Source organism: Geotrypetes seraphini, chromosome 9, assembly GCF_902459505.1.
Source record: "Geotrypetes seraphini chromosome 9, aGeoSer1.1, whole genome shotgun sequence".
Classification (NCBI taxonomy): Eukaryota; Metazoa; Chordata; class Amphibia; order Gymnophiona; family Dermophiidae; genus Geotrypetes; species Geotrypetes seraphini.
The window spans coordinates 33,239,562-33,253,324 of record NC_047092.1 but is presented as its reverse complement, the minus strand read 5'-3'; the positions used below and the strand labels follow the sequence as shown (position 1 = coordinate 33,253,324).

At 43.5% G+C, this 13,763-nt stretch overlaps 1 protein-coding gene across 4 annotated transcripts in view; it reads right to left on the bottom strand.

Annotated features, from left to right (window-relative positions):
• Positions 1-6,047, bottom strand: part of PRKAR2B (protein kinase cAMP-dependent type II regulatory subunit beta) — a 93,456-nt gene extending 87,409 nt beyond the window's left edge. For 3 of the 4 annotated variants that reach the window (XM_033959514.1, XM_033959515.1, XM_033959517.1), the window contains exon 1: positions 5,619-6,047. In XM_033959514.1, coding sequence (XP_033815405.1) covers positions 5,619-5,856 — 238 coding nt within the window. In that variant the 5' untranslated portion in view covers positions 5,857-6,047. Of the gene's footprint in view, positions 1-1,945; positions 2,032-5,618 lie in introns of those variants that run through there. The other variant, XM_033959516.1, reaches the window with a different exon arrangement.
• Between the last annotated feature and the right edge of the window lie 7,716 nt (positions 6,048-13,763).

The window sequence follows — 13,763 nt, the reverse complement described above, 5'->3', positions numbered from 1 at the left end:
ATACCCACACAGCTCTTTGTGACCCTGGACAAGTCACTTAATTCCCCATTGCCCCAGGTACATTAGACTGTGAATTCACCAAGACAGGGAAAAATGCTTGAGTACCCAAATAAATTACTGTAAACCATTCTGAGCACCCCTGGGAGACCAGTATAGAAAATTGAAGAAATAAATAGTTTGTAAAGTTTCTTTTTTTTTTTTTTTTTTTTTTAATTCTTTATTCATTTTTTAATCTTACAAGTGTACAAATAATAAAACATTTAAAATTAAATACATAACTTGAATTTCTTTCTAGTATAACATTAAATAAATAAATTTATTCCCTTCCCACCCACCCTTTCCTTTAGCATTCAATCAAAAATATACAAATATAAATATTCTTTACTATTGATTAAACCTATAGTAAAACTTTAATTCACCCTCCTCCCCATTTGCAAATATACTTTCAATAGAAAATGGTGTCAACTCATTACAGTAAGTTGTCAATGGCCCCACTGGGACAGAGAGGGAAAAATACTTGAGCACCTGAACCATTCTGAGCTCCCCTGGTAGAACAGTATAGAAAGTTCAATAAATAAGTAGTGTGAAAAGTTTCAGCCTCTGCTTACCAGAGCTGGTATTGTGATGTCATAATGCCTCATTCCACCAATGCCTAAGAGCCAACCTCATCAGTGATGTCACAATGGCTTCACTGTCCTATACTTGGCTGACTTTTATTACATTTTGATTTCTAGAGTGGCGCAGTGGTTAAAGCTACAGCTTCAGCACCCTGAGGTCGTGGGTTCAAACCCACGCTGCTCCTTGTGACCCGGGGCAAGTCACTAACCCCCTCTTTTACTAAGGTGCGCTAACCGATTTGCATGCGCTAAACGCTAATGCATCCATAGACTAACATGCACGCATTAGCATTTAGCACACACTAATCAGCTAACGCACCTTAGTAAAAGAGGGACTTACTTAATTTCTCCATTGCCCCAGGTACACCAGGACTGGAAAAAATGCTTAAGTATCTGAATAAATTAATGCAAACCATTCTGAACTCCTCTGGGAGAAGAGTATAGAAAATGGAATAAATAAGTTTATGCTGAGCATCCCCAATATTAAGAAAGTTCGTTCTTTGTGACCAGAGAGAGGTGATTTGTTTTGTCTGGCAAGTGCAACCCCAGTCATTTTTTTTAAATATTGGTGCCTATGAGCAGTATCTTTGAACATCCTCTTGGGAAGAAGATAGCCTAATGCAAACACAAATCTCAGAGTCCAGCAGAGCACAAGGCTGTTATTTTTATTTTTTTTATTTTTTAAATACCTGCTGGTTTAAAATGAACAGGATAGTAATGTTTTTAAAGTTGTTCAATTGCAATTAGAGAGCAATATTTAATTAGAAGTCAGAAAAAAATATATATATGATCACGGCAAACTTCAGCTAGAGCAATTTTATTAAGCAGCCACTACTTTGAAACCCCTCATTTTCAAAACAAAAATAGAATCGGTTCTTTTTATTATTATTATTAATATATAAGCATTGTATTAAAATGCAGAGATCCCAATCAGAACATTGAACCACTGCAAGGTGCAACCAGATTACTGGTCCTTTACTGTATGTGATTCAGGGCCAGTGCCCTTTCCTTCTCAGATTATCTTTGCATTGCTGAAAAATCATGGTTTTTACGCATCTCCACTGCAGAAGATTCCCACAGAAACATTTCTTTTTTTTATATAAAGGACTTCAAATATCCTGCTTCAAGATTATCAGAAGTATTTCTAATAGGAAAACATGTCATAGCATTCGCCGTGCCCTTTCATCTGCAACGATTTGGGGGTGAATGGGGGGGGGGGCAATTACTGCGAAAACAAGTTTAAGACCTAGAGAGACAAGAGCCACCCATCACAAGACCCACATCCGCAACGTAAAGAGTAAGGAAAGAGCGCCCAGGCTCCCACTTACCGCTGTTCAAATGCACCGTCTTTTTGACATTGTACGACCCAAACGTGACAGACATTTTCTCCAAAAGCTGAATGCGCCGTTTAATTCTCCCGCAGCACCATCCTAGCTCTGCTTTAAATAACAGCTTCGGGCTTTTTTTTTTTTTTTCACACACACACACCTCCTCCCCCCCCCCCCCCCCAGCCTCGCGGATGACGTAATCAATTACAGCAGGGTTCAAAAACTGGCAGGGGAAATGCGCTGCAACCAATCCGGAATTAGCGATCTCCCTTCCACGCCTCCCGGCCCTGCCCCCTCGTCCTCCGCACCTCGAGTGACAGCCTGCGAAGATGCGCGACCGAGAACAACTTTGTGCAAAGAGATTGCCTAGTAATTCATGGTAAAGCCTAGTGAAACATCAGTACTACTACTGCTACTATTATTTCTATAGCGCCACCAGACGTACGCAGCGCTGTACAGAGTCTCAAAGAAAGGGCTTACAATCTAAAACAGCCTAGCCAGACAAACAGGACGTCATGGATACAGTTAAAGGGAACAAATCGGCTGGCTGAGTTGGAGGGCAGGGGGGGAGTACAGGACAATCAAGCCATTGTGACATCACTGATGAGGTTGGCTCTTATTGGTGGAGTGAGGCATTATGACATCACAATCTCAGTTCTGCTTCCCACTATATGAACGGCAAAAACAGATTTTGCAAGGTGACTTTGTATATTGACAAGCCTCACAGAGGCCCTGCCCAACCTTTTGCACGGTTTACACGGTTTAGCCTTGTACAAGAAAGGTGCCTATGAGGAACGAGGTAAAACCAGGATCCTGGGGGTAGGGGTAAAACACGGACCTGACGGACCTCGCGGATCTAAACCCGCACGTCCTTAAAAATCTCAGGTCCGTGCCGCTTGTAGTTAGTTTCTGGCTCTGACAGACCTCGGTGACAATTTAGCGCTGTATAGGGAAGGAAAAGTATTAGGATCCGTCAGCGTTACAATGTCATTGAGGTCTGTCAGAGCCGCGGACCTCGGATTTTTAAATTTACTGGGGCTGCAGGAAACCAGTTTAAAGGATTTGTTTTACAGCCGCTCCAGCACTAGTCTCTGGCTCTGACAGACCTCGGTGACATTTTAGCGCTAATACTTTTCCTTCCCTATGTAGCGCTAAATTGTCACCGAGGTCTGTCAGAGCCAGAAACTAACTACAAGCGGCACGGACCTGAGATTTTTAAGGACGTGCGGGTTTAGATCCGCGAGGTCCGTCAGGTCCGTGAGGCCCACGTTGTCCGTGAGGTCCGCGTTTTACCCCTTCCTGGATCCTGGTGTAAACAAAAAAAGAGGCAGTTCAATCACGCCCCTAACAAGGCAAAAGAGAAACATTACAGTACAATTAATGAAAAGCCAAAATGCATCCATGGGACATGACAGCTTCCAACGCATTGCAAAGGTCAGAGAATGATAAAGAGGCTCGTTGAAATACGAAATAACCAGGCAAAGCTATTACTGTCAGCCTGTACAAAGCCCTCCAGGGGCTAGCAACAGATTTAATGCCTTTTCTAGTGTACACACATGCATGTACTTCACTAAGATGTAGCAGGCTAAAGAGCTTCCAAGCGAATTAGAATAATTACTAGGTTGTTTTCTCCCTCAGATCTGGGGTTTGACTCCCGCTCCCTCCCAAACGTTTTCTGACCTCATTCTTGACACAGAAGCATTAAAAACAAACCAACAAACAAAAAGTGTGGCCTTCTGTATCTGCACAATAAAATAAATATTTGGGGGTTCTTTTATTAAAGGTCAGTGCATGTTGTCTGCCACAGGACCTGCTTTACTCCCATGGGCCCTGCTGCAGTTAACATGAGCTGATCTTTAATAAAAGATCCCTTTAATGAGCGAGGTCATATCTGTCAATGTGACTACAAAAGGGGGGTGGGGGGGAAGAAAATACTAAAATGGATCAAAATCAGCATCCGTTGAAATGAGCAACAACCCTGTTACTAAAGAGCAGTAGAAAATGTCACACACTTTCTAAACATATTTCTGTATTTAAAGCCAGCACCTTTAAGCAAGACTAGGCAGTGGTTTCTTAGGGGGGGGGGGACAGCAGAGATCAGCTGCAGGCAAAGCAAAACAGTAGGTCCTGAGGGGAAGGGGGTATAAGGCTGCCTAGTACCCAGCTCTGAACCAAGCTGTTCCAGAATAGATATCCTGCAATGCCCCCATGGGCATTTGGCATTGCCCGTCTGCACACTTCTGTTTGAAAAATTACATTCAACCTTGCAAATGAAGTTTCTCCAACCAGCTCCACCCCTCTGCCTTGTAAAGGCTGCCCAGCTGATTTTCTAACCCCCCAAACACTACAACTGGGGGTGCTGCTCTCTCCATTCATTCTATTTTAGCTTTTGAAGAGGAGCAGATATCCTTCCCCCCCCCTCCTATTCTCACACCAACAGACTAGAACAGGAGTAAGCAATTCCGGTCCTCGAGAGCCGGAGCCAGGTCAGGTTTTCAGGATATCCACAATGAATATGTACGAGATGGATTTGCACGCACTGCCTCTTTGAGATGCAAATCTATCTCATGCAGAATCCTGAAAACCTAACCTGGCTCCGGCTCTCACAGACGGAATTGCCTACCTCCTGGACTAGAACATCCCTGCCCTCCTTCAGAAGAGTGTAAAGCAGGGGTGTCAAAATCCCTCCTCGAGGGCCACAATCTAGTTGGGTTTTCAGGATTTCCCCAATGAATATGCATGAGATCTATTAGCCTGTGGTGTAAAGAATCTGCATGAGGGAGGCTGGCCTTCAGCAGATTAAAGAAAAAGAAGATCTCAATATAAGTCAATGAGGATCCTGGTTTTACCATATTCTGTGAATATCAATCTGGAAGAGTTAGAGATGCAAGCAAGCTAGTAAAAGGCTTCCATTAATCCAGGGGTGTCAAAGACACTCCTCGGCCGCAATCCAGTCGGGTTTTCAGGATTTCCCCAATGAATATGCATGAGATCTATTAGCAAACAATGAAAGCAGTGCATGCAAATAGATCTCACGCATATTCATTGTGGAAATCCTGAAAACCTGACTGGATTGCAGCCCTGGAGGAGTGACTTTGACACCTGTGGTGTAAAGAATCTGCATGAGGGAGGCTGGCCTTCAGCAGATTAAAGAAAAAGAAGATCTCAATATAAGTCAATGACGATCCTGGTTTTACCATATCAATCTGGAAGAGTTAGAGACGCAAGCAAGCTAGTAAAAGGCTTCTATTAATCCAGGGGTGTCAAAGTCCCTCCTCGAGGGCCGCAATCCAGTCGGGTTTTCAGGATTTCCCCAATGAATATGCATGAGATCTATTAGCAAACAATGAAAGCAGTGCATGCAAATAGATTTCATGCATATTCATTGTGGAAATCCTGAAAACCCGACTGGATTGCGGCCCTCGAGGAGGGACTTGGACACCCCTGCATTAATCTCTGAAGGCTGCAAACAAGGGACGCCCCAGAAGTCTCCCACGAAAAAGAGTGCGGAAGTAAATGACTCGTTTTCGCTCGTAAAAACGGGGCGACTTCTGCTGCTAATCCGCTCTCAGTTCTGAGGGCAAAGAACTGTTGGACTTCTATGCAAAAGGGAGGGGGGGGACATAAATGTGCACGCGCAGCAGACCTCAGAACCCCCCCCCCCCTCCCTTACCGATGAATTCCTCGTCCTCCGAGTCGCTCTGCACGGGCTCGTCCGCGAAGTTGACTCCTTTGGAAGCCCTGAAGGGCAGCTTGCCGTCGCGGCCGGCCCCTTGCTCGCCCCGCGTCTCCTTCAGCTGGCCGAAGTACTGCAGGGCGAACTCGAGCAGGTCCCCGGGCTGGCTCCGCAGCACCTCCACCGTAAAGCTCTGCAGCAGCTCCGTCAGCCCTGCGGGGATTTCGATACTCATTGCCCAGAGCAGTCGCCGGCGCAGCAGTCCCCTGTACGGAAATTGGACCGCACCGGACCCGAGGGGGGGTTCCCTGCTGCGGTCCGCCGAGCCTCCCCGCGGCGCGCTCTGACAAATGGCACTGGGGAGGGGCCAGGAAGCGGCAGCAGCTGCTGCATCTCGCGCACACCTTCGCCTCGCAGCCAGGGGGAAGCCTCAGCACGCATGTGACCCCGGCAACCATGGCAACCACCCAGCCTGGGGATTGCGTCTGAGGCTGAGCCCGGAGTGGAGGGGAGGGGAGGGAGAGGGGCAGAGGGAAAGGGATGAGTGAGAGCCCCACTGCCTCCATCCCCAAGACCTGAGGCTAAGGCAGCCTGTCTGCTTCTGCTTCCTGGGGACACGATAGGCACTGTGGGCAACTTACTTACCACTATCTCCCAGGAAGCCCTGATAATGTGGCTGCCAATATATCCAGGCTACACTAGTTTCCAAGTTTATTCAGATTTACTCTCCCGCTCCCAGGGATAAAGACCTTCTGGGTGGCTTACAATCTAAACTGCAGTCAGGAGTTGCTGATAATAGAGAATGACACGGTGACAAAATTCATCACCGTTCCCGTCCCCGCGGATAACCGCGGGAAATAATCCCATGTCATTTTCTAGTGTCTAATTTCAACCTCGGTCCTTCTACACCAGCATCCTTCAAAGCAAAGCTTGCGGGTCAGTGGTTGTGGCCATTCATTCTCTGATTCTTCCCTCTCTCCTTAAAGAACGACATGAAGATGGTTTCCCGCGGTTATCCGCGGGGACAGGAACGGTGATGAATTTTGTCACCGTGTCATTCTCTAGCTGATAACCCTTCTGATACTATGCTAAATTGTTAGCACAGCTCCAGAAGCTGTGGATAACTCGCCTACCACTCTATCCTGGGTACACTTTACAGACTCAAAGCAAACAACAAAAGGAAAATCCAAGGACGACTGCACTACAGGAACAAGAAAAAACTGCAGACAATATATACAAAATGCAGGCTGTGTTTATTATATCAAATATTAAATGCGGTCAATAATACCACCTTTTTTACAAACCAAGGGACCCGACATGGTCTGTGTTTTGGTAAACACGCCTTCCTCAGTAGCCCATGCTTGATAAGGTTTTAAGACAAACCGGTATCCATTTTGCGCTGGAACCGTCGACTCGCGTTAATTGTTTGCATAGGCTTTTGTTAATTTAAATTGTGGTTTGTCTTAAAACCTTATCAACCTTGGACCCCGGAGGAAGGTGTGTTTACCGAAACACAGACCGTGTCGGGTCCCTTGGTTTGTAAAAAGGTGGTATTATTGACCGCATTTAATATTTGATATAATAAACACAGCCTGCATTTTGTACATATTGTCTGCAGTTTTTTCTAGTTTCTTGTTCACACTTTACAGACTCGCCAGGCATTAGTTTTATCTATTTTAGACTTTTGTAACATCATCTATTTAGGAGCACCCAAAAAAATTCGAAGGAAATTAAGGATAATTCAGAATACAGCTGTTCGATTGATTTTTGGTTTAAAAAAGAACAACCATATTAGTCCATATTATCGTTTACTTCGTTGGCTGCCTTTGGAGGCAAGAGTATTATTCAAATTTTCCTGCGTCTGCTTTAATCTGATATTGGGATTGTCTCCAGCTTACCTTTTTCCTCATTTTATGTTGCAGAGACCATCAACAGAAACTACTTATTTGCTTATCCCAAAATTAATAATTGTAGATATAAGACCTTAGATAGGACCCTAGCATTTCAAGCTGGTAGGCAACAATCTTGGTTAGGCACATGTATTCAGCAAGCTATGTTATTCTATTGCAGTTTTCAGAAATTAATTAAGACCACTTTGTTCAATAAGTTTATTACTTAGTGAGTTTTATTATTGAAATTCTATTTTACAAATATTTGCAATTTTTACTGTATTATTGTATTTCATTGGTTGTCCAGCTCTTTTTAGTGTAAACCCCCTAGAACATTTGGTTATGGCGGTATAAAAGAATAAAGTTATTATTATTATTATCATCTCCTCAGTAGAGAATGGCACAAGGACAAATTTTTCCTCTTCCCCACGGGAACTCATTTTGCCGTCCTGTCTCAGCGAATTCTTTTCCTGTCCCTGCCCCATTCCTGCATCCTCTATCCTCATCTGTACAAGCCTCAAACACTTTAAAATCATAGGTGTTCAAGGCTTGTGCGGTTAAGGCAGAGCTTACAGGAATGGGTCAGGAACAGTGACAAAACTCACGGGGATGGGATGGGGAAATTGAATTTCTCTGTCATTCTCTACTCCTCAGTACTGAACAGTCCCAGGAGCTGCTAACATCTTGCCTGCTATTATCTTCAAGGTCATAAGGGCCCTGGAAGCTATAACCTGCCTGCTACTATCTCCAGGTTAAGGGCAAGCCAAATGAAATTAGGTAAGAACGTAAGAATTATCATACTGGATCAGACCGAATAACCCTCTAGCCCAGTATCCTACTTCTAATAGCAGTCAATCCAGGTCACAAGTACCTGGTAGAATCTCATAGATTAGCAAGATTCCATGTTACCAATCCCAGGAATAAGTAGTGGACTTCCCCATATCTACTTTAACAACAGTTAATAGTCTTTTCCTCCAGGAACTTCTTCACAAAAGAAATATGATCATGCAATTCCTCTTTTCATTAGTGAACACTGGCTTCTGTCTCTTATAGGATTCCTTATAAACTACAAACCTCATGTCAATCATCTGGAATGCCCATTCCTGGCTAGCCTTCTCACCCCTTACTCTTCAGCCAACCTCGGGTTACCATATGGCTCCAGGAAAAGGAAGACGGATTGAGACATCCAGGTTTTACTTCCATTGCTTTCAATGGAAATAAAAGCCCAGATGTCTCAATCCGTCCTCCTTTTTCTGGAGCCATATGGTAACCCATCGTGGGTTCAGTCCCAGCAACACTCCTCATGACCTTCCATCCTCAGGTATCATAGTTATCTTATGTTTTATTAAAACGTGTTAAACCGCTTTTACAAATATATAAAATTTAGAAAAAGAACTCCATTTAAAACAGGACAGTCCTACATAATTCTAAAAGCATACACACAAGAACTTACATATCAAGATTTAATTTATAGCATATCTCTTGTACTAATGTTAAATTACAGGGAGTCTACTAACAGTCCTGATTCCTCTAATATATATGAATTGAATTGGATAAAACTGAATTTACTCCAAATGCTTCCTGAAACAAGAGTTTTTAGCAAAGTTTTAAAAGCCTTAATATTTTCTTCCAGCCTTATATCCCATGGTAAAGATTCCATTAAAATGGAGCAATAGAATAAAAAGCTTTCTTTCTAGTAGATTCCCATTTTGCTCTATTTGTGATTCCACTAAGACATATAAGGAAAATGCTTAGAGTCCCTGACCACTATTCAGTATAAAGTAAACCGCCTTGGGTGAATCTCTTCATATAGGTGGTTAATAATTCCCAAATAAATACAAATTTTGGGTATTGGATATAGCTCATTCATTGGTGTCTAGATCTTCATTTCTACAAGACCCTCTGCAGGAAGCAGAGATTTCAACTGAGGAAGGTTATGATCCTAAAACCATAGGTTATTTCAGAAAGATTAACATCTACTTGTGCTAAAAACAAAAAAAAAACCCCGAAGCTCTCAATATTTCAATGTCTCCAGTGCAGACTTTTTCCCTTCATGGGAACCCCATTAAGAGGAGGCTTAAGGGCACTCCTAAAACTTTTCTGATTTGAAAGGAAACTGCAATGAGAGAGCATAGGATGAAGTTAAGAGGTGATAGGATCCGGTGCAATCTGAGGAGATATTTTTTTACAAAAAGGGTGGTAGATGCGTGGAACAGTATCCCGGAAGAGGTGGTGCAAACAGAGGCTGTGTCTGAATTCAAGAAAGCCTGGGACAGGCACGTGAGATCTCAGAGAGAGTAGTTACTGTGGATGGGGCAGACTGGATGGGCCATTTGGGTAGAAGTGAATCGCTTGTTCACTCTTTCCAAAAATACTAGGACTAGGGGACATGCGATGAAGCTACTAAGTAGTAGATTTTCAACAAACTGGAGAAAATATTTCTTCACACAACATGTAATTAAACTCTTGAATTCGTTGCTGGAGATTGTGGTGAAATCAGTTAGCTCAGTGGGGTTTAAAAAAGGTTTGCATAATTTCCTAAAAGAGAAGTCCATAAGCAATTATTGAGATGGCCTGGGGAAATCCACTGCTTATTCCTGGATAAGCATCATAAAATCTGTTTTACTACTTTGGATTTAGCTAGGTACTTGGGACCTGGGTTGGCCACTATTGGAAACAGGATACTGAGCTTGATGGACCTTCGGTCTGTCCCAGTATGGCAATTCTTATGTGAGCCAAGTATAGGACAATCAAGCCATTGTGACATCACTGATGAGTCTGACTCTTAGGTATTGGTGGAATGAGGCTTTATGACATCACAGTCTCAGCTCTGGCATGTTGCTACTATTTGGGTTCTGCCAGGGTCTTGGGACCTGGGTTGGCCACTGTTGGAAACAGGATCATAGGCTTGATGGACTTTGGTCTGTCCCAGGATGGCAATTCTTATGTGAGCCAATATAGGACAATCAAGCCATTGAGACACCACTGATGAGTTTGACTCTTAGGCATTGGTGGAATGAGGCTTTATGACATCATAATCTCAGCTCTGGAATGTTGCTACTATTTGGGTTCTGCCAGGGACTTGGGATCTAGGTTGGCCACTGTTGGAAACAGGATACTGGGCTTGATGGACCTTCGGTCTGCATTTTATGCAAATCTCTTTCATGCATATTTATCGTGGATATCCTAAAAACCTGACTGGCAAGGGGGTACTCCAGGTCTGACTTGGAGAACACTGTTATATAACTCCAGCGTTTCTGTTTGAAATAAACCACCGGTCATTCTGATTCCAGCAGAGAGAGGAGGAAGGGAGTCAGCTGATTGTCCCTCCTCTCTCCATCTGAGGATACTCAGCTGAACTGAGGCCCCACCTACTACCTCATGGGCCTGATTAAGCAGCCCTTTAAAGGGTTGCATGTCAGGCGAGCCTGCACTGGAGGCGGGCCCCACCAAAAGGCTCTTTGTGCGGGCCTGCATGTGGACCAAGTAGGACCAAGCTAAAACCTCTTCCTAACTTCACCCATAAGTAACAACAGTCCACAAAGGAACACACAACCCCACTTATAGCAATGTGAAACAGAAAGAGCGGGGAAGGGACACCGCACATCAGCCTCAAGGACAATAAGTTTATTAAGAACATATAAATAGCTAAGACATATACAAGCAATACAGCCCCTTCAGAACAAATTACTATGGAGAAGTCTACCCTTTTCGCTCTTGGGTCGGGTACATCTTTATAACATACTTATTGTCCCCTTTTGGCTCTATGTCTTTCAGGTCCTTCCTCTTTATTTGTCTTCTCGAGATGAGAGACGACTGGTATGATTGGTTCAGAGATTTCTTTGGTCTGGGAAGCGGCCTCGTCTGCCTTATCAGAGGGCCGTGGTTCCGTGGTACAGGGGTGGATTGGGTTTATTGAACCTTCGTTATTTAACTGTTGGTTGTGGCATGCGGCACATTAATGACCTTTTTAGGGGTACTTCGGTGTTCACTAACATTTCTTTGGAACTTTTTTGCCTTTTGCTCTACTCACTTTAGTGCTTATTTACATTCTCTTCCTTCTCTTGCGCCTGAACCTCTCTCTGCAAAAGTGCTCCTGTCCCTTGAGGAAGGTTTGACGCTGGGTCTGTAAATTCCATGCTCTTTCTGCTTCTGTATCTCCCTTTCTGCCTATCCGCTTCAATAGTTCCTTCCTGCCGGGGATAGATGGGCCGAGTTTTGCTCGGTGGGAAACCATGGGGATTCACTATGTTTTTCAATTGGTTGATGATGATGGCAAAATCAAGCCTTTTGCAAGAGGAATTTGATCTCCCCCCCCCCACTGATTATTTTGCTTATATGCAACTTCATCATTATGTTTCTTCTTTACCCTCCAGTTCTTTGACTGCCTCCTGTCACGAGTTGCTCTCCACGGCTTTCACCATTGGTTCTCAATTTCCAGTCCCCCTTAAATTCCATCATCGCCATTTGAAGGATGAATCCCCCTTGTTTGACCATTCCAATTTAAGGGAGGCCTGGGCTCGTGACCTTGCTGTAGATTTACCGGATGATGTGCTCTCACAGGCTGTTCGTAGGTTGTCAGCCTTTCGAAAATATACCACTTTTTGGGAACAACACTATAAGTTAGTTTTCCGCTTGTACATCTCTCCAAAGAGGGCATATTTATCCCGCCTTCGTGAAAATGCAGCTTGTCTTCGCTGCCAAGCTCCTGAGGCAGGCTTGGGACACATGTTTTGGACTTGCCCGGATATTTAAGCCTTTTGGAATGCTGTTTTTGTCTTTGTGGAGCGCATCTGGAAAATTACCGTTCGCCGCTCCCCTTTGATATTGTTTGGAACTGTTCCTCACTATTTCCCTCGTGTGCGGGGCGCTACAGCTTTCCTAAAATGGACTGTTTTGGTGGCCCTGAAATGTATTTTGCTTCACTGGCTTGAAGATACTGCTCCCAATTACTCTCTTTGGCGATGTCGGATGATTACCCTCTTGATGTGGGAATGGAGAGATGTGTTGGACCTTTCTTCTCTCCCAGGCCGGGTCTTTCAACGCACTTGGGAACCCTTCTGGACAACTATGACCCCGCTGGCCCGAAGCCGCTTGCTGAATTGTTGAATCTTTATATTCTGTATTCCTTTGTTACACCTGGTTTACTAGTTCTTTGGATACTTTTCTTTGGCTGTGTTATACTTGGAAGGAGGACCCTGGGGGGGGGGGGTTATTTATTTTGGGGTGGGTTGTGTTGGGATGGAGGGCTTTCTTATCTGTAGGGATGGGTTTTGTTATCAAAAATGCTGAGCTTGCTTGTATTTGATTGGTTTCTTTTTTGATGGTTTTGTTGAGCTCAATAAAATATATTTGAAAATACAAGCAATACAGCAAGCCTGATAGAGTCCCTGATCCTTTTTGTATAGGACCAATGCATTGTAGGAAATCACTCTTTGAATCCACCTTTGAGTTTCAAGGCCCCAAAATTTGGAACTGCCTCCCGACCTGCTTATGTCAAACCTCCTCCTATCTTTAGTTTAGGAGGATGCTAAAATGCATCTGTTTTCATGATAGTCTTGCTATGATTCATAATGTCTATGTTGCTAACCTTATTAATCTTATGTAAACCGCAATGATTCCCAGGAGCTCATTCTATTCTGTCTTTACTTCTGATACAACCAAAACAAGGTTCTGAGGGTGCAAAATCTTAAACAAAATTTCTGATTAGCACTTTTTAAAAAATGAAATGCATAATCAGCTGGTGATATAATTTTATCCTCTAGAATAGAAGATATCTACTCTTCGGATGCAATTTTCCAGATAAGTGTGTAATTTAGGGTGGCCTTTGTCCAGCCACATTTCAGAGCTGTGCAAATTAGCAGAATACATGGCAATATTTGACCTACAGCTCTTTATTTGTCATGCTGTGAAAAAAAAAAAACCCAAAGAAAACAAAAAGGAAAAAAAAAAGTTATTCAAGTCAGCATGGGCAATATTCCTCTCCATCCCACATAGACTTTTAAGCAGTAACTCAAGCAGCCAAACTAGACAACCAAATCGCCAATCTACTGACGGCATCCCTCGACTACAAGACTTTTAGAAAAGAAATAAAGACCATACTCTTCAAGAAAGCCCTGAAAAAAGAAATAAAACCGCAAGTTTCAAACACCAAAGCCAACTACCCCAAACAAATAACCATACTCATTTCTTACTCTCTTTGAGAATGACCAATTTTCTTTTTTCTTTTGGTAAGTTCTTGTTGTAATACATC